The 22202-nt window shown below is 40.5% G+C and overlaps 1 protein-coding gene across 4 annotated transcripts in view; it reads right to left on the reverse strand.

Annotated features, from left to right (window-relative positions):
- Positions 1–22202, reverse strand: part of FHIP1A (FHF complex subunit HOOK interacting protein 1A) — a 259379-nt gene that overhangs the window by 60044 nt on the left and 177133 nt on the right. For all 4 annotated transcript variants that reach the window (XM_047857314.1, XM_047857315.1, XM_047857316.1 and 1 more), the window contains 2 exons: positions 8179–8337; positions 6076–6162 (listed from right to left, as the gene is read on the reverse strand). In XM_047857314.1, coding sequence (XP_047713270.1) covers positions 6076–6162; positions 8179–8337 — 246 coding nt within the window. The remainder of the gene's footprint in view (positions 1–6075; positions 6163–8178; positions 8338–22202) is intronic.

Here is a 22202-nt window from a genome sequence, read left to right on the forward strand (position 1 = left end):
AATACATGGTTGCTTCAGGTCACTAAGTTAGGGAGAATTTATTACATAGGAGTAGATCACTGAAACACCATACTCTTGTAACCAGTCCCCCCACTGCCCAACTTGAGTGCCATCTGTTCCTTCTGGGCCCTGACTAACAAAATACGTACGACAGCCATTAGGGTCATATTATAATCACACTGCAGACTTCTCTTCTTCTAGGAAAATGGTAGAACTGAACCTCCCTCTGAGATGTGGCCTGGTGACTTGCTTTGCTTTAGACAACAAAATGTGAACGGAAATGACATGGGTCACTTCCAGATAAGAGCTTCAAGAGCCAGTGGACCATTTACTGTGTTCTCTTCCTCTGACATTATGTGCCCAGCTATCAGTTCCAGATGGACCCCCACCTTGGGTCCCTGAGTTAGAAGAACATGGAGGAACGCTAGCTGCAAACTGCCCGCCCCACACCCCAAGATGGACAAGTAGTGTGAACAAATAATAAGTATTAGTTTTTTCAGCCCCTGAGATGTTGGCGTCATTTGTGACTGCAGCATACTCATCGTGACTGACATAGTACATTCCAAGTGAATCCTGACCAAAGCAAACCCTTGCCAGTGGAGACCATTTGAACTCCTGAATATTCTGTACACAAGGAAGCAAGTATATAGGTCCATCGCTTTCACATCTATAATCAGGAAAGCATGGAAATCAGTCAACCATTTGGAAACATGGGAACCCACCTCTTAGACTTCCATCTACAAGGAGTGAAAGAGACCAAGAGTCCCTGCTACTACACTCAGAAGTCCTCGCCACATATCCCACAGGCGGCCCCCATAGTGACTGAGTACAGCAGGGACACCAGGCAGACCTGTCCCTGGGAGACACAGGCCTCTTCTGATGGGCCTCCTCAGACTGCACAACACCGAAGGACACTCCCAGCCAACCTCCCTCTCTCTACTTCACCTGGGGTCAGATTTGCACTGAGGTCTGACAACTCCCAGCCTTCCCCACCTTGCTGCCTATTTTCTCTCTCGCAAGCATTTCCCCTAATAAAATCCTTGCACGTTTAATCCTGTCTTGGCATCTGCTTCTCTGAGAACGCAGACTAATACAACCACACCAATGAATATTCAGCCTTGAAAATTTAGTTTTAATAAATTAAATATACAGAAACAAGAGAACTACTCTTGCTGGTTAAGGGCTGCCTAAAGTCATAAATAACCAGTTTTGTACAACACAGTGTCTAGATCAAACTAATTCCTAAATCATCCATATTAACATGGTATCATTTTCTCTAGTATGACTTTTACAAAGTATGATTTTAAACCTATCTCCAAAAATTGATCCTTTCCTAAATGTACAAAACAGGCTTCCAATCCCTTATTCAAAATCCTGGAGACCATACATACATTGGAACTCAAACTTTTCATAGTTTGGAAAAGTAAATTTGCAGGGTGCCTGGGTGGCTCAGTCGGTTAGGCGCCCGACTTTGGCTCAGGTCATGATCTCGCGGTCTGTGGGTTCGAGCCCCGCATCAGGCTCTGTGCTGACAGCTCAGAGCTGGGAGCCTCCTTCATATTCTGTGTCTCCCCTCTCTCTGTCCCTCCCCGCTTGCACTCCATCTGTCTGTCTGTCTGTCTGTCTCTCTCTCTCAAAAATAAATAACCATTACAAAAATTGTTTTTTAAGAAAAGTAAATTTGCCGTATTTGACTAACCCAGCGGATCTGAGGCAGCACCTTATAACCAAATATATTAGTATTCCTTCCACAGAACATACACATGTTAACACAAGTGGAATAAAAACAAATAGTCTCAAGATAGTTCAGGGGAGGGTTGACCACAAAATGAGTTCAGCAAAGGTTAGGTTGTGCTGCCACATGAATTATTTAAAAAAAAAAAAAAGGTTTTCCAAGCTTTTTGAATTTCTGACTTGAGGATAAGGGATTATGGATGAGTATATCCACACTACAGAAAACTATGCAGCCCTGTGAAAAAAATCAAATATGCCTCTGCACTAACACAAATATGCCTTTGCGCTAACAGGCCACAGTGTTGGATGGAGAAGCACCTAATGGAACAACTTGCAAAGGCAACTTTACATTGTGCACATACTGACTTGGGAGAGGGATGGTAGAGGCGACCTTCGCCTGTCAAGCAGCGCCACCCCACCTCTCATTACCCGCAGTCCTTCGTGATGACCTCATCTCTGGTTAGGAAGTGCCATAGAAATAGTTTATGAGAATTGATTGTGATGTAGGAATATTTTTAACTATGAATTTATTTATATTATTTATGAGACAGAGAGAATGAGTTCACCTCTGCAAACTGCCTACGTGGATGGGACGGACAGTAACTAAAATACTATGCATAACTTGGGAGCTGAGATAGTACACCATGGAAATTTATTTAGGATACTAAATTAGGCTCCTCTCCCAGGGCAAGGGACACAAAACATGAAAAAACATACACTGGAGCCTCTACAGTAGACCTGAGACTTCCAGCTATCTTTTCCCATATCAAAGGAGAGGCCACAGGCTATTGGAGGTGAGTGTTCCCCCAGGAACTCCTCTAGAAACACCCCATTCTGGACTTCCTCATCTGCCTCGGGGGCTCCTGTCCTGCCACTCATGAGAGGCACCTTACTTTATCAACCACTGAGGCAGCCAACAGTCAGGGGAGAGATTGTTTACCCTCTCGCCTTGCCCTGCTTCCTTCCTAAACTTTTTCATTCTAAATGATAAAAAACCACAAAGAAGAAAATATTGGAAAGCAAGAAGAAAAATTAATTAGGGAGGAAATATTCTCCCTGGTCTCTAAACAGCCCTGGGAGAAACTGTCTGTAATGGATAAAAGTTAGGGAATTTTAGTTAGGGGTTGGAAATTCAAATCCAATACAGTAACCTTCACTTTGCATTTTATTTATTCAGTAGTGACGGTATTGTTTTTTATCACAATAAGGATGTGTTCCTGACTTCATGATTTTAAAAAACCTCATATTTTAATTACAGGCATAATAGAGGGCAATATTAATTAATATACATAAAGTGCAATTAGTATTCTCTTCGCATGGCACCTTAACAAACATCCTTCCGTTTGGGCACTGTTTATTCAGCCTCCCGAGTCCAAGGCTCTGTCCTTGGCATAGAAGATACACCAGTGAACAAAGCAGGTCTGAACCTTACCCACAGGAAGCAGGCAAACCACTGTGGAGACAGCCATTAAACAAGCTATTGCACATTTAATGATTTGATTCCACTTCTGGCAAGTGCTACGAAGGAGTAGTACAGAGTGACCAGTGAGGTCCCTGTAACAGTCTCTGAGGTGGATCTCATTCTCAATTATGGATAAAGAGTCATCATTAATATTTGTAACATTAAGGTATGATAATTATAATGATGTAAAATATCCTGAACAAATAATCATGATAATTATCACTATTATAATAATGACTTGGGAAATTATTTTATATCAACTGGTCAATGAGGAAAAGCATGGGAATAAATGAGGAAGAAAGTCTAAATGTGTGAGAGAGTACAATTACTGCCAAAGAATTTCAATAGCAGCATTGTATTCCTTCATAGAGGAAAATGTCTCCATGTAGAGGCTTAGAGACCTTCAATACAAGACATCCACTCCACCTCCAGGACAGCAAGGTACTAAAAGAAAGACAACCTGGAAACAAACATGAGCTTTGAATTTTCCAAAGATATATCCTGTGTTTTCCAAGACAGATTTCATTTTGAACACTTGGTCCCTTTGTGCCCATTAGCCACTAAAACAATCTGGAAATATCAATATTTTGAGGTTGAAACCACATCCAAGATGACCTCCTGAACCTAGAAGTAGCACAAAAGTCCCAGTCAGACCAAAAACACTGTTTTGCAAAATAGTGCAGCATTAAATGGTAAAAGATGAACATTTTCTATCAAACCTGTTGCTCTAAACTAGAAACCCCATTACCATGGCTTCAAAGCTGCCATAATCAGGTATTCTTCAATTCTGTAAAATGAGAGCCCATGGAAATGGTACTTTCAGATGTAGAAACCTGGGCATCCCATCAACACATGTGAGAAGTTGTTTCTTGCTTATCTCCCCACATGCACTGGCAACTCTGGTAACTCCACAAAGATTCTATGAACTAAATACTCTATGTGTCTCTTTACTCAGTGAAGAAAAACTCCTTGTAATTAGAATTCTAGGTGCATGGGTGTCTCCGGACAGCTCACAATGGAAAAGATACCAGTTGATTTATTATATGAAATGAGTGCATCATAAGGAATTCAGAGTGGTGTTAATGGGACAGCCAATCTTTGCTGGGACCTTAAGTTGCTTCGCTTTAATTTTTGCTGTCACACAATTGTTATAATAAAAAATTACCTTCTATTAAGGAGATGACGAATCTATGACACTTGTGCTACCACTGCCCCTTTCCCCACCACAGTAAACCTTTCACTCTCTAGAACAGACTTGGCCTCAGAGGACAGCTTAACAGAGAGTTCCAAGTAGCTACTCCCCATGAACTGAAGGAAACGCAAGAGTCAGAGTCATTTGCTAATCCTCACATAGACTATCTTACTTAACATTCACAATGCTGGGTTCTGTGACACCAGCTGGATTCCATCAGACTTAAACTGTTGCCATTGTTAAGACCTATCTTTGGCACAAAAACAGACACATAGACCAATGGAATAGAATAGAAACCCCAGAATTAGACCCATAAAAGTACGGCCAACTAATCTTTGACAAAGCAGGAAAGAATATCCAATGGAAAAAACGGTGCTGGGAGAACTGGACAGCAACATGCAGAAGGATGAAACTAGACCACTTTCTTACACCATTCACAAAAATAAACTCAAAATGGATAAAGGACCTGAATGTGAGGCAGGAAACCATCAAAACCCTAGAGGAGAAAGCAGGAAAAAAACCTCTCTGACCTCAGCCGCAGCAATTTCTTACTTGACACATCCCCAAGGGCAAGGGAATTAAAAGCAAAACTGGACTATCGGGACCTCATGAAGATCAAAAGCTTCTGCACTGCAAAGGAAACAGTCAACAAAACTAAAAGGCAACCAACGGAATGGGAAAAGATATTTGCAAATGACATTATCAGACAAAGGGCTAGTATCCAAAATCTATAAAGAGCTCACCACACTCCACACCCGAGAAACAAATAATCCAGTGAAGAAATGGGCAGAAAACATGAATAGACACTTCCCTAAAGAAGACATCTAGATGGCCAACAGGCACACGAAATGATGCTCAACATTGCTCCTCATCAGGGAAATACAAATCAAAACCACACTCACATATCACCTCACGCCAGTCAGAGTGGCTAAAATGAACAAATCAGGAGACTATAGATGCTGGAGAGGATGTGGAGAAACGGGAACCCTCTTGCACTGTTGGTGGGAATGCAAACTGGTGCAGCCGCTCTGGAAAACAGTGTGAAGGTTCCTCAAAAAATTAAAAATAGACCTACCCTATGACCCAGCAATAGCACTGCTAGGAATTTACCCAAGGGATACAGGAGTACTGATGCATAGGGGCACTTGTACCCCAATGTTTATAGCAGCATTTTCAACAATACCCAAATTATGGAAAGAGCCTAAATGTCCATCAACTGATGAATGGATAAGGAAATTGTGGTTTATATACACAATGGAGTACTACGTGGCAATGAGAAAGAATGAAATATGGCCTTTTGTAGCAAAGGCCTTTGTGGGTGGAACTGGAGAATGTTTTGCTAAGTGAGACTCTTAAAAACTGAGAACAAACTGAGGGTTGATGGGGGGTGGGAGGGAGGGGAGGGTAGGTGATGGGTATTGAGGAGGGCACCTTTTGGGATGAGCACTGGGTGTTGTATGGAAACCAATTTGACAATAAATTTCATATTTAAAAAAAATAAAAATTAAAAAATTAAAAATTAAAAAAATTTTTAAAAAGACCTATCTTTGATATTGCTGAGGAATGTGAATGGAATGAGAAGAAAAATGAAGCTAAGGTCACTATCAAGTCAATTACACTGTTCACCTTCCTCAATTTCCACCAGTTGTGCCATAAACAGACAAGATTACATTAGCCAGTCACTGACCTTATGGAGCGCAGGAGCCAAGACCGGTACCAAGAACCCATTGTAAATATAATTAACAAGCTGATTGCGAATCAAGGGGTGAGCCACCTAAGAGAGAAACAGGTAGTCATGAAAAAGACAAAGAGTTTAATCTTTAGGTCTTCTTAAAATCACACATTTCTGTGAACATCCTACATTAAAAAAGGAAATTCATATTTTGGCCATTTATTCCATGGTTAAAAAGTAATTCAGACTTCAAACCACTATGTAATTTTTTTCAGATGGTTTATTCCAGTATAAACAGCTTGGACTTTCAAATTTAAAAATTGGTAACTTTAGGGGTGCCTGTGTGGCTCGGTCACTTAAGCATCCGACTCTTGATTTTTGGCTCAGATCATGATCTCAAGGTTCATGGGATCGAGTCCTACGTTGGGCTCTGCACTGACAGCACAGAGCCTGCTTGGGATTCTCTCTCCCTCTCTCTCTGGCCCCCCACCCCATTCACACTCTCTCTCTCAAAATAAATAAACTTCTGAAATAACTGATAATTTCAAGTTTCTACTTGAAAACAGATAGTGGATTGAATATGTATAAGGACACATAAATTAAAATTAACAAACTATAAAGTATATTTTTGCCCCATAACTTCACCTATGTCCCATCTCAACTTCTGACTAATTAAAAAAAAGAGTACAACTACTAGAGTGGACAAGTCAATACATTTATTTTGCTAGCAGAAAGAATTCATGTTAATGATGGATTTTCTGACATTTATACTGAGGGGAAGGCATGGAGAAAATCTTTTCATAAAAAATAAGATTCTGTTCAAAAGTTGAAAACATTACCAGAGGTACAACTCTTCCTATGTTTGATTTTTAAAATATATTTAGCATGGATAACACTTTACTAATATCTTTTATGAGTAATCTTTTCAGTAATACCTCCAAACAAAAAAATCTTAAAACCATATGGCCTCAATTTCAAAATATAGCATGAAATATATCATTTCTCTGTCTTTAACCATGACTGTTAGCTTTTACTTCTCTTTCTTAAAAAAAAAATAATAATAATAAAATCAAACAATAAAGTGAAAAGCAATTTCTAGGGAAGTAAAGCTAGATCTTTAAATTACTGATAATCTCTCTCTGTGTGTACATTTGGGAAGGAACTAATAGTTTCATCTTTTTTATTTCCACACACTTCTGCAAGAAATGTTGATAGACTGTAATATTAAAGGGGGAAAAAAAAACCCTGAAGATGTAATCCATTTATCTTATATATAAATAAAACTTCCTTTGACTTAGCAATAAAAATGAGATAGGAACTAAAGTAATTTACTTTCATTTTCTTCCAGAAGCTATTTCTTTATTTGGTAGATAAACAGATTATAACTAACATTTTTCACCTTATAATCAACATAAGGAAAACTTGATTTCTTAATAAATCCAATATGAAGGTAATATTTGTATTGTATAGAAAGAAAACATTTTTTATGAAAAACCACTACATCCTTAAATATATATAAAATCTGATTTTTATTGAAAGCAGTAACAAGAAATCTGAAGGTAAAAATCTAATCAAGGAGCCAAATATACTAGAGTTCAGTGGTTGTTTTTTCCCCGAAGCAGACCAATTTCAAAGCATAGATTTAATTTGTGTTGCTAAGAAGATGCTTAACTTCTTCTAAATTCAATTGGGATAACAATATTCTTTATGTAGCATGCACCATTAAGCAAAATAAAGTGTTTTCCTTTGTATACTCCCAAGAAGACCTTGAAGTAAGAGTAGTATAATTTGGTGTACTTAGAAGCCTAAAAATATCTATTTAATGAGTGAAGCATTGAACTTATTTTTGATGGTTAAGTGGATAATCAAAACAGAATTAACACTTTTTATAAGGAAGATAAAGAAAACCTACTTATTTTCTTCTCAATTAAAACTTCCCCCAAACCTATAAACTAACATTTTTGTTCATTCAAGGACATTCAGTATGCTTAAAATAAAGCAGCAATATTCCATAAACATTAAAATTTTAAAAAGGAATGCTGATGAACTATCTTCCGCAGTGCTTGTATCCTGAATGCACCAGCACAAAGGGCTCCTCTACTGTGTTCCAGTACCCACCTGTATGACGGCATTGCAAAACTCCAGGGAGTTCATGAACTGAACGAGAGCAGGGAGTAGGAGCCAGTCGTCCTTCAGAAGGCAGTGCCATTCCTCACCTTTCTCTTCGAGCTTTGTAGGCAGGGAAGAGTAGAGACCACTGAGCCCGGTTGCAAGTACCTGTGTTCAGACATAAAAATAAGCTCTTTTCCAAAGTTCTTAGCCTGTAACTCATAGCTGCCTTGTGATGCCAATGCCACTTGTCCAAAGACCACACTCTAAGCACCGAGGCTATTCAAATATTCAAAAATATCAGCTAGCTAGGAAGGACTCAACAGGTGAAGGGTTCAACTCCAGCCGAGGACACAGCAGCACCAGAGGGATTTGGCTGACACATGCACAGTTAATACAGGCTGCTTATCTCTTATGTGCCAGGCATACGCTCAGCTGGGGGTACAGGGAGTGGAGGGAGACACATGCGGAGATGAAGAAAACGTGAGTCTGCCCGCAAGGTGTTTGGGAGAGAGGCGGATCCATATACAATGCATTACAGTACAACACACTGAGTTCAAATCCAGAGAAAGACTAAGGCAATCCAGGACAGAAGATCGCACAGGTAGGAACCATGAGTAGCCTTATGAGAAAGATTCGTGCAGGCGTATTAAAGGTCATGACCAATACGCACATGTTTACAGTTTAGAAAGCACCTTAATCTGATCTCCACAAATTATAGCAAGAAGTGGAGGTCATGGGCCAGTTAGATGTGATGATGATCAGCTAAGGTGGGTCTAAGCTGAAGCATCAGCAATAAGAGAAGAGAGGAGGAAATAGAGCTGAGTATCATGTGTCAGGTGGCTGTGAGAGTGCACTAGGTAGGCCTCTATCAATCCAGTAGTAATCCAAAGGTCACAGGGTTTATTTACATCCTCTCTCAGTGCTAACATGAAACTTTCAGCATTTGGGCTTAGTCAGTGAGAGTGAATAAGAACTCAAATTTGTCAGGTTATCCAGCTTGGTCTTTAAGAAAACAGCGATCCTCTTTTTTTTTTTTTTTTTTTTCCAAAGAGAGAATGTGAGCAGGGGAGGGGCAGAGAGAGAGAGAGAGACAGAGACAGAGAGACTTAAGTAGGCTCCATGCCCATCGGGGAGCCCAAAGCAAGGCTCATTCTCACACTATGAGATCAAGACCTGAGCTGAAATCAAGAATCAGATGCTTAACCGACTGGGCCACCCAGGCACCCTGGTGAAGCCTTTAATAGAGATAGAAGTGTAGGAAAGAAACACATTTACAGTGGGTACCTATTGATTTTATCTTGCAGAGTATAAGACCAAGGAAAACTATTAATTTCACAGTACTAGAGGCCTCCCAATTGGGAACGGATACCAGCTAAACAGCACCTTAGAGATCCCAATCTGGCAGCCATGCAAAGAACGGGCAGGAGTGGCCCAGAACGGGTGCAACGAGGTCATCTATAGAAGGCACTGCTCCAGGGTAAATGCTAAGTTTACAAGGAATTCAAATCAGATTGAACACTCAAGGAAACGTTCAATCCTGAGTGAGCCCCGGAAAAGAAAGAGTGAAGTATTCATTGATCTGACCGTCTAATAAGAGATGAACAGGCCAATTACAATAGCGCAATAAATACTCAAAATATGTAAGAGAAAAAATATAGTGCTCTGGATATACAAAAGGCTCTTACTCTAGACTTGGGGGGCTGAGAGCATGAAATGTTCTCAACAGAACTGATATCGAAGCTGCTGAGAAATAAATAGGAGTTACGCCAAAAAAGAGCCTTGGAAGGAAGACTATTTCAAGCAGTAGATGTACAAAAGCTCATAGGGGTAAGAAAAGATGGCATCTTCCAGGAACTAAGAGAAATACAGCATTACTGGAATGTAAAGGTAGAGGTAGAAAGAACCAGGCAGGTTCAGATCCTATAGGGTTTTGGAGGCCAGGGAAAAGAGCTTGAGGGACACCCCGATGGGGAGCCTAGTAGACAGATGTGTGCTTCTGACGCTCAGGAGTGGGATCTGGACCAGACGTGGAGATCTGGAGTCATCCATTTGTAGATGGTGGTACCTCAAGCCATCAAGACCAGAGAGAGGAGGGAAGGCAGGTTCAGACAGATGAGATACGACAAAATAATCCAGGGCTTGGCATCAGAAACAGAAAGTCAGAAGAAAGTATGGAAACAGGTATGCTGAACTTGGAAAAATTATCTGCCAACTCATTGCTGTCTCTCCTTTTCTCTTGTCCTGTTCCCACAGCACTCTCCCATCCCTCTGTGGAACAGTCATCTTTCTGGTTGTCTTTATTAGGTGATTGGCTATTTTCTCCAGTTCATCTGGTCTGACTTATTCACTGCTCTTTCCCCAGCACCAGCCTTCCATAGTGCCTGGCCGACAGTCGGTGTTCTAGAAATATGTGTAGGTCGGGTGAATGAATCTGAACTCTGAGCAAAGTCTTGGAAAGGAAGACATAAATATTTAGCAATGAAGGTTTGGAGTCTTGTTCTTAAGACTATGCAATACTCATTATTCTGCAGAACATTTTCATCCATGTTTCTCCGCCACTCTGAAGAAGACAGCACAGGCATCCTCTGGCTCCACTTTCTATAGGCCAGAACAAAGTAGGCCTCTGTGTCCAGCTGTCACATGGCACTGTCCTTCTGCACAGGCAGGCTTCTGTTTGCATCTGAACCATGCCCTTCTCAGAATACTCTTTTTGAAAAGTGAATACTAGGGCACCTGAGTGGCTCGGTCGGTTAGCATCTGACTCTTGGTTTCAGCTCAGGTCAAGAACTTGCAGTTCGTGAGTTCGAGCCCCATGTCAGGCTCTGTGCTAACAGAGTGGAGCCTGCTTGGGATTCTCTCTCTCCCTCTCTTTCCCGCCCCCCACCCTTGCCCCTCCCCCACTCGCTCTCTGTCACTCTCTCAAAATAAATAAACTTAAAATTTTTTTTTTCTTAAGTAAAATATTAGGTATGTGTTATTTTTAATTACTGTCAGTGATGTATGTAATTTGAAAATTAATGTTGCTGTAATTATATTGATATACTGAATAGCTATTCCCAGCTTTTTAGTCAGACAAATTAGGCCTGTCTATGAATTCATCTTCAAAGCCTCAAAGTGGTTAAGGAATCGGGAGTATGCAGAATTAAAGCCTTTGTACTGCGGTTAACTTAGCATGAGTTAGCAAATGTAATTGATTTTTAAAATGTGACATCAAGATTAGATTTCCCTTCAAGGAGAATTCTCCGTCTCTGTTCTCCCTTGCCAGAGGTTCCAAATTTGTAACAGGCAACTCACTCGGGTCACATTCAAAACTGGAATTAAAATGATTTGTTTGGGTATGTTGACAAGGAGTTAAATACTTTAAATAGGGGACATTCTTCTTTGGGACAACAAATGCCCTGATTTTGAAAAAGAGATAAATGCACAATCTCGTTTACTGTTTGTTTCCAGTACTTTAACATATTATCTGGCTTGAAGGTGTTCACTTGAGTGAGTGAATGAATGCATCAATAAAGGTCATTATAAACAAAACAGAGAAATACATATACTCTTGATGCCTCCCATGTTGAAATGGTTCACCTTTTTCTCAGGGCCCTTCCTACTCCACTGTGGGCTTCTCTCCCAGATGCGCCCCCTGCCCCCCCACACCGCCCGACTCCCACTCTCTCCCATGGCGTCCAGCTGGTGTCTCTGCATGAAGACCTCGGATTCCCAATCTACAGGCCTGTAGTCTGTTGTGGAGTTGGATGTGTTATTCATAGTGAGTGCTTCTAGCATCTGATACTCAACATACCTGACTGGACAGATCATCCACACCTCCAGAGTGGACTAGAATGAACAAGTCAGACCGGGTGAGCCAGAGAAGACAGCCAACAAACTAACAAATGCAAGAAACACGAATGCTCTACAGAGGGACTCAGGGGGTGCTGTGGGAACAGTAGAAGGGAAAAGGAGAGGCAACAATAGGTTTTGCAGATCATTTTCCCAGTAGTTTAATGACATAATCTATTTACTTTTATATTTCATTTTTATTGTAAAAATTTAAAAAAGCATAGACATTCAACAGTTAAACATAAAATACCCATCTATTATTTGAGCCTTTTATGATCCTCTCTACAAAACAAACAAAAAAAAAAAGTAATTTTAAAACACAGTATTTATTCCCCGCCCATTAAGTGTTAACTCAGTATTTCTAATTTATTTTCTCTCAAGAGTCTCCTTAAAAGAAAGCTAATCACCATATAAAATCATAAGGATAACAACAGTTTAAAACAACAGGGTGCCTGGGTAGCTCAGTTGGTTAAGCGATCAGGTCATGATCTCGCAGTTCGTGAGTTTGAGCCCCATGTCAGGGCTCTCTCACACATATTCTCTTTCTCTCAAAAACTTTAAAAACAAAATAAAATAAAAAGCAAACCACTTCCCTGACAGCAGAACAGTATGGGACTTGTTGCAACTGTGGATTTTAGTATCAGACTAACACGGTTTCAAACCTGACTTTGCCATTTACAGAGGTTTCTAAGGTTCAGCTTCTTCAGTGAACTGGTGAAAGAATTAAAGACAATACGCATGTACAGAGATGGGCATCGTGGCTTACACACAGCAGTGTTTCCAGTGGAGGTGAGGAAAGAGGACATGCACAGAGGGCGGAACAATTCAGGGAAGGTCCATCATTAACTTTAAACACTAATGGTACCTGGTTAATTTTAGCAAAAGAAAAAGATTTCTAGAAGATGACTTTAGTCTGAAGCTAGCAGCAAAACAGCTGGTGGGGACCATTTGATACAACTTGCCAAAATAAAAAAGCTCATAAATTTTGGAGAGGAGATAAATAACTTTCTATCAGTGGCTGTGTACCTACAGGTTGCTTAATTCAATTTGCATTTCCTGACTTACCTATATGCAGCTTTCTACTTTGGCCAATATATAACAAGTGACGAAGACATAACCATCGATATTTGGTTACCAAAAATCAAAAGTGATAGGGTCATATATAGTTGCCCATCCATCATTTGTCGGTACTAAACTATACCCTAGAGTATTCTCATTCTCCTCCTTTTCTGGGAGAGCACGTCTTGCCAGTGGAGGCAGCGGAACGAGCTCTTCCTAAAAACTACAACACAAAAGTTTCCAAAATGTGGTCCAGTTTCCTGAAAGAGTCATTACTCTTCCCAAAGCCTGATGCTAACACACTTTGACAATCATACTAATTACAGAAAGCTTTTTGTCAATTGTGGTCCTTAGCTGGATGGCTAACAGAGTACGCTTTTATCATCAACATAAAGAGTTCTTTTTTTTTTTTTAATTATGTTGTCAGATGTAATTATAGAAAACTGGGTACAAATGAGATTATGGGATCTATCCTGAGGGGCAACTTGGCACAACGGACCTCTGTGTTCCACTCTAGCAAATAAGGTCAGTTGGAGCTGTTGTTGTCCCTCCGATTTTAATGAACTGTACAGTGTTTTAAAACACGTTTTTATAAAAGCAACAATTACTCAGTGAATTCTGCTTATAACACATAATAAGTGGGTATCTAAACATTAAAAACTGCTCCATTCTAGTGATATGTTTACATTTTGAAGTATAAAATATTACAAACCATAAAACCTAAAAACACCTCCAAGATTTAACATATTTTAATATTTTGCCATAATTTCTTCAGAGTGCTCTTTATTTTTTCAAAAAAAAAAAAAACAACAACCCCAAAAAACAAAAAAACAACCACATTACAAATAGAGCTAAAGCCTACTCCAATCATCTCTCCTTCCTTCATCCCCAGAAATAACCACAATTTTGAACTCAGTACATATTATTCCTGTGCTTGGTCTTGTACTTTTGCTGTATACATGTGTCCAAAAAACAGTCTATACTAAAGTTTTTTGAGTTAAAACCTTATGTAAATTTTATGTAAATACTAACATGCTATATGAAACCTCTTTCTACTTTTTCTACTCAACATGTTTTTAGATTACTGGTGTTCACACATGTGGATCTAGTTACATGCTAATACATGTGATTCATTCATTTTGAATCCTGAGTAGTATTCCATTGAAAAAGAATAAACCATTCATTTATCTTTCCCTTAATGTATTTCTGTTTTGCTCTTCCTCAAATCACTATTCTATTGAATATTTTTGTGTGTGTACCCTTGTAAACATGCGCCAGACTTCCCTGGGACAGATATCTAGAAGTGAAGACAAGATGACATAGTATGCAAATATTCCATTTTATTAAATAATGCCATACAGTTTTCCTGCATTATTGTACCAATTTATATTCTCAAGAGTTCTTATTTTTTCTCACCCTTGACAGATGTTGGTGTTAACAGATGTCCAACAGTTAGCCAACTTGATGAGCATTATCTGGTGTCTCACTGTGGGTTCAATCTGCATTTTCCCTGATGCTACTGAAGATGAGAATATTTTCATATGTTTATTGGCTTTGGGTGTCTTCTGGGAACTGTCCATTCATATCCTTTGCTCCACACTGGGTGTGGAGCCCGATGAGAGGCTTGAACTCACAACCCTCAGATCAAGACCTGAGCTGAGATCAAGAGTTGGACACTTAACCAACTGAGCCATGCAGGCCTCCTTTGCCCTTTTTTCTAATGGGCTGTTTCATTGTTTTCTTATTAATTTGTAGCATTACATATATTTTTGTGTATTTGGGGTTTCAATCGCATACGCAGTTATGTGTATTACAAATATCTTCTCCAAATCTGTGTTTTTGTTCTTAATTCCAGTCGCTTCCTTATGGTTCATGCATTATAGGAAATCTTCATATAATTAACAAAGTGCTGCTTAAGCACAAGGATCCTTGAGTCAGGTTGCCCCAGTTCAGATCCCGACTTTATCTCTTACTAGCCATGAGGCCTTTTATAAATTTACTTACTGTCACTGTGCCTCAATTTCTTCATCTATAAAAAAGGGTATAATACTAGTACTTACAGTTGTGAGGACTAGATGATTTAATACATGTAAAGCATGAAGAACAGTATCAGCCATACAGTAAGTTCTCAACAAATACGTTACTGTTACCATTATTCATAATCATCTGTTATTCCTGGTCTTTTACACACATTTATAGGACTTTTAGCAGCGATTTGTCATGTTCCATGAAGAATCCTATTGGGATTTTGATTTAAGTCACATTAACACTTCATAAATTACACCTTACATTTGCAAGGGGGCAATGTTACTTTTACCTGGAGAAATAAAGTGATCACCACTTTAACCAATAAGTAATCAAGTGTAGCATCACAAAAGTGAGATGACCCAACACATGCTTCTTGATATAATGCAATAAGAAGTGTATCACATCACCTGTAAAGTATTCTTACAAACTTACCCTGAATTTAATCAAGCACTTAGACCTAACTTCCAATTTGCGGGACATACAGGTGATAGGGACAAGTTAAACTACGTAAGAAACAAACCCAGAGTATGTAGGACATTCAACAAGACAATGGCTTCTCTTAAAAAGTCACTGTCATTGAGGGAAAAAGTGGCAGGTTGTTATAGATTAATAGTGACTTAAAGAGATATGACAGGGGTGCCTGGGTGGCTCAGTCGGTTGAGCGTCTGACTTGGGCTCAGGTCATGATCTCACGGTCTGTGAGTTCGAGCCCCGCGTCGGGCTCTGTGCTGACAGCTCAGAGCCTGGAGCCTGCTTCATATTCTGTGTCTCCCTCTCTCTCTTCCCCTCCCCTGCTCATGCTCTGTCTCTCTCTGTCTCAAAAATAAATAAAAACATTAAAAAAAAAAAAAAGATATGACAATCAGAGATGTACCTTGTATCAGACTCCAGTTTGAAAAAAAAAAAACCTACAAAAATCATTCGAGGCATAACTGAGAAATTGGATATTAGATCCTATTACGGAATTATTGTATAATTTTCTTAGGTATAATAAAGGTATTGTGGTTATGCAGGAGGGTGTCCTTATTTATAGGAGATTCATACTAAAGTATTTAATGTCTGTAACTTAATTCCAAATGTCTATATCTTCATTTCAAATGGTACAGCAGAAACAAACAACATAGATGATAAACATAAATATTAACAATTTTGAATGTAAGTGGTGTGTATTTGGTGATCATTTCGGTATTCTTCCAAGTTTTCTGTATTTTACCTTTTTTATAATAAAAGGTTGTAAAGCGTAAGTGGCATTAACTTTATGGACTGATTTTCAGGAAAGTGTCATCTACACGGTATCTACAAAGAAACAGTTTTCCATTTATTTAGGTCTTCTTTTATACTGATTAAAAAAGTTTTGGGGCGCCTGGGTGGCGCAGTCGGTTAAGCGTCCGACTTCAGCCAGGTCACGATCTCGCGGTCCGTGAGTTCGAGCCCCACGTCGGGCTCTGGGCTGATGGCTCAGAGCCTGGAGCCTGTTTCGGATTCTGTGTCTCCCTCTCTCTCTGCCCCTCCCCCGTTCATGTTCTGTCTCTCTCTGTCCCAAAAATAAATAAACGTTGAAAAAAAAAAATTAAAAAAAAAAAAAGTTTTATAATTTCCTCTGTAAAACCCTTTTCACAGATTTGTTAGATTTATTCAAGATACCTTAGAATTGTTTGCTTTTGCAGATAATATCTTTTCTTAATTGCCTTTGGCATACTGATCTGGAGAACCACCTGAATATTTTGATGATTTGTTTCAATGGCTGTGCTCCTTCTTTAACAGAACTACCCAAAACAATTCAAATAAGCCCAAACCCAAACCTCTGTATAGGTCCCTCACAAAACTATTTTTAGTAAGCTTCTGCCTCCACAGCATTGCTCATATCCAGCCCTTCCTTGCCATTCTCATCCCTATCGTTCTTGTTTCTAGACCCTAATGTATCTCCCGACCTCCTCAGCATCTCCCCATCCTGAGCAAACTCACCTATCTTACCCAGTCTAAACTCCTAAAAGAATTCTGATTCTACCGTGTTATTGCTCAAATTTCTTCAAGAGCTCTCTGAACTGGATAGAGCAAATGTGATAGGCAGACTAATGCCCACCCGCACCCACACACCCACACTGTCCGCTTCTAATCCCTGAACCTGTGAATGTAACAGGTTACATGGCAAAGGGGAATTAAGGTTGCTCATCAGCTGATGGTTAAATAAGGAGGTCATCTTGGATAATCCAGGTAAACCCAAAGTAAATTGCAAGGCTCCTTCAAAGTAGAAGAGGGAGGCGTGACTACAAAATGGTGTTCAGAGAGATACAATACTGCTGACTGCACAAGTGGAGGAAGGGGCCACAGGCCAAGGAATGTGGGAGGCTTCTAGAAGCAGGAAAGGGCAGGGAAGTGCACTCACCACGAGAGCCTCCAGAAAGGAGGCTGCCAAGGCAGGAGCCCTGCCAAGATCTCCATTTTAGCCCAGAGACACCTGCTGGACTTCGAACCTACAGTAAGCCAGTACTACCGTAAGATAATGAATCTGTGTTGCTTAAAGCCACCAGAAGAAATAAAAAAGTAATACAGCAATGTATTTCAAAGGTGCTTAGATTCAGGTAAGAAGTTCCACTTTTGCCGATGATAATATATTCTTTAAAAAGAGTTTACAAGAAACCACACCGTTGAAGGCAGTAAGGAAGGGAGATTTAATATGTTGGCACAGATGGAAGGGAATCAGCTCCTTACTTCCCATCTGACTATCACTCTTTCTACAATTTCTAATTCTACTGGTCAGAACCCAGAAGAGAGGGCAAGATGGCGGCTTAGGAGGACGCTGGGCTCACCGCACGTCCTGCTGATCACTTAGATTCCATCTACACCTGCCTAAATAACCCAGAAAACCGCCAGAGGATTAGCAGAACAGAGTCGCCGGAGCCAAACGCAGACGAGAGGCCCACGGAAGAGGGTAGGAAGGGCGGCGAGGCGGTGCGCGCTCCACGGACTGGCGGGAGGGAGCCGGGGCGGAGGGGCGGCTCGCCGGCCAAGCAGAGCCCCCGAGTCTGGCTTGCAAAAGCGGAGGGGCCGGGCGGACTGTGTTCCGACAGCAAGCGCGACTTAGCGTCTGGGAGGTCAGAAATTAACAGCTCTGCTCGGAAAGCGGGAAGGTTGGAGGACAAAGGGAGGGAGAGCTGCTGAGCCCCCTGACAACAGAGCTCAGTTTGGTGGGGAACAAAGGCGCTCGCCAGCGCCATTTCCCCCGCCCATCCCCCAGCCGAAATCCCAAAGGGAACCGGTTCCTGCCAGGGAACTTGCTCGCTCCGCGCAAACACCCAACTCTGCGCTTCTGCGGAGCCAAACCTCCGGCAGCAGATCTGACTCCCTCCCGCTGCCACAGGGCCCCTCCTGAAGTGGATCACCTAAGGAGAAGCTATCTAAGCCTGCCCCTCCTGCCCCCGAGCACCTTGCCTACCCACCCCAGCTAATACGCCAGATCCCCAGCATCACAAGCCTGGCAGGGTGCAAGTAGCCCAGACGAGCCACACCACCCCACAGTGAATCCCGCCCCTAGGAGAGGGGAAGAGAAGGCACACACCAGTCTGACTGTGGCCCCAGCGGTGGGCTGGGGGCAGACATCAGGTCTGACTGCGGCCCCGCCCACCAACTCCAGGTATACACCACAGCACAGGGGAAGTGCCCTGCAGGTCCTCACCACGCCAGGGACTATCCAAAATGACCAAGCGGAAGAACTCCCCTCAGAAGAATCTCCAGGAAATAACAACAGCTAACGAGCTGATCAAAAAGGATTTAAATAATATAACAGAAAGTGAATTTAGAATAATAGTCATAAAATTAATCGCTGGGCTTGAAAACAGTATACAGGACAGCAGAGAATCTCTTGCTACAGAGATCAAGGGACTAAGGAACAGTCACGAGGAGCTGAAAAACGCTTTAAACGAAATGCATAACAAAATGGAAACCACCACAGCTCGGCTTGAAGAGGCAGAGGAGAGAATAGGTGAACTAGAAGATAAAGTTATGGAAAAAGAGGAAGCTGAGAAAAAGAGAGATAAAAAAATCCAGGAGTATGAGGGGAAAATTAGAGAATTAAGTGATACACTAAAAAGAAATAATATACGCATAATTGGTATCCCAGAGGAGGAAGAGAGAGGGAAAGGTGCTGAAGGGGTACTTGAAGAAATCATAGCTGAGAACTTCCCTGAACTGGGGAAGGAAAAAGGCATTGAAATCCAAGAGGCACAGAGAACTCCCTTCAGACGTAACTTGAATCGATCTTCGGCACGACATATCATAGTGAAACTGGCAAAATACAAGGATAAAGAGAAAATTCTGAAAGCAGCAAGGGGTAAACGTGCCCTCACATATAAAGGGAGACCTATAAGACTCGTGACTGATCTCTCTTTTGAAACTTGGCAGGCCAGAAAGAATTGGCAAGAGATTTTCAGGGTGCTAGACAGAAAAAATATGCAGCCAAGAATCCTTTATCCAGCAAGTCTGTCATTTCGAATAGAAGGAGAGATAAAGGTCTTCCCAAACAAACAAAAACTGAAGGAATTTGTCACCACTAAACCAGCCCTACAAGAGATCCTAAGGGGGACCCTGTGAGACAAAGTCCCAGAGACATCACTATAAGCATAAAACATACAGACATCACAATGACTCTAAACCCGTATCTTTCTATAATAACACTGAATGTAAATGGATTAAATGCGCCAACCAAAAGACATAGGGTATCAGAATGGATAAAAAAACAAGACCCATCTATTTGCTGTCTACAAGAGACTCATTTTAGACCTGAGGACACCTTTAGATTGAGAGTGAGGGGATGGAGAACTATTTATCATGCGACTGGAAGCCAAAAGAAAGCTGGAGTAGCCATACTTATATCAGACAAACTAGACTTTAAATTAAAGGCTGTAACAAGAGATGAAGAAGGACATTATATAATAGTTACAGGGTCTATCCATCAGGAAGAGCTAACAATTATCAATGTCTATGCACCGAATACCGGAGCCCCCAAATATATAAAACAATTACTCATAAACATAAGCAACCTTATTGATAAGAATGTGGTAATTGCAGGGGACTTTAATACACCACTTACAGAAATGGATAGATCAACTAGACACACAGTCAATAAAGAAACAAGGGCCCTGAATGAGACATTGGATGAGATGGACTTGACAGATATATTTAGAACTCTGCATCCCAAAGCAACAGAATATACTTTCTTCTCGAGTGCACATGGAACATTCTCCAAGATAGACCATATACTGGGTCACAAAACAGCCCTTCATAAGTTTACAAGAATTGAAATTATACCATGCTTACTTTCAGACCACAATGCCATGAAGCTTGAAATCAACCACAGGAAAAAGTCTGGAAAACCTCCAAAAGCATGGAGGTTAAAGAACACCCTACTAACGAATGAGTGGGTCAACCAGGCAATCAGAGAAGAAATTAAAAAATATATGGAAACAAACGAAAATGAAAATACAACAATCCAAACGCTTTGGGACGCAGCAAAGGCAGTCCTGAGAGGAAAATACATTGCAATCCAGGCCTATCTCAAGAAACAAGAAAAATCCCAAATACAAAATCTAACAGCACACCTAAAGGAACTAGAAGAAGAACAGCAAAGGCAGCCTAAGCCCAGCAGAAGAAGAGAAATAATAAAGATCAGAGCAGAAATAAACAATATAGAAACTAAAAAAACTGTAGAGCAGATCAACGAAACCAAGAGTTGGTTTTTTGAAAAAATAAACAAAATTGACAAACCTCTAGCCAGGCTTCTCAAAAAGAAAAGGGAGATGACCCAAATAGATAAAATCATGAATGAAAATAGAACTATTACAACCAATCCCTCAGAGATACAAACAATTATCAGGGAATACTATGAAAACTTATATGCCAACAAATTGGACAACCTGGAAGAAATGGACGAATTCCTGAACACCCACACGCTTCCAAAACTCAATCAGGAGGAAATAGAAAGCTTGAACAGACCCATAACCAGCGAAGAAATTGAATCGGTTATCAAAAATCTCCCAACAAATAAGAGTCCAGGACCAGATGGCTTCCCAGGGGAGTTCTACCAGACGTTTAAAGCAGAGATAATACCTATCCTTCTCAAGCTATTCCAAGAAATAGAAAGGGAAGGAAAACTTCCAGACTCATTCTATGAAGCCAGTATTACTTTGATTCCTAAACCAGACAGAGACCCAGTAAAAAAAGAGAACTACAGGCCAATATCCCTGATGAATATGGATGCAAAAATTCTCAATAAGATACTAGCAAATCGAATTCAACGGCATATAAAAAGAATTATTCACCATGATCAAGTGGGATTCATTCCTGGGATGCAGGGCTGGTTCAACATTCGCAAATCAATCAACGTGATACATCACATTAACAAAAAAAGAGAGAAGAACCATATGATCCTGTCAATCGATGCAGAAAAGGCCTTTGACAAAATCCAGCACCCTTTCTTAATAAAAACCCTTGAGAAAGTCGGGATAGAAGGAACATACTTAAAGATCATAAAAGCCATTTATGAAAAGCCCACAGCTAACATCATCCTCAACGGGGAAAAACTGAGAGCTTTTTCCCTGAGATCAGGAACACGACAAGGATGCCCACTCTCACCGCTGCTGTTTAACATAGTGCTGGAAGTTCTAGCATCAGCAATCAGACAACAAAAGGAAATCAAAGGCATCAAAATTGGCAAAGATGAAGTCAAGCTTTCGCTTTTTGCAGATGACATGATATTATACATGGAAAATCCGATAGACTCCACCAAAAGTCTGCTAGAACTGATACAGGAATTCAGCAAAGTTGCAGGATACAAAATCAATGTACAGAAATCAGTTGCATTCTTATACACTAACAATGAAGCAACAGAAAGACAAATAAAGAAACTGATCCCATTCACAATTGCACCAAGAAGCATAAAATACCTAGGAATAAATCTAACCAAAGATGTAAAGGATCTGTATGCTGAAAACTATAGAAAGCTTCTGAAGGAAATTGAAGAAGATTTAAAGAAATGGAAAGACATTCCCTGCTCATGGATTGGAAAAATAAATATTGTCAAAATGTCAATACTACCCAAAGCTATCTACACATTC

This window comes from Prionailurus viverrinus, chromosome B1 (genome assembly GCF_022837055.1).
Source record: "Prionailurus viverrinus isolate Anna chromosome B1, UM_Priviv_1.0, whole genome shotgun sequence".
NCBI lineage: Eukaryota > Metazoa > Chordata > Mammalia > Carnivora > Felidae > Prionailurus > Prionailurus viverrinus.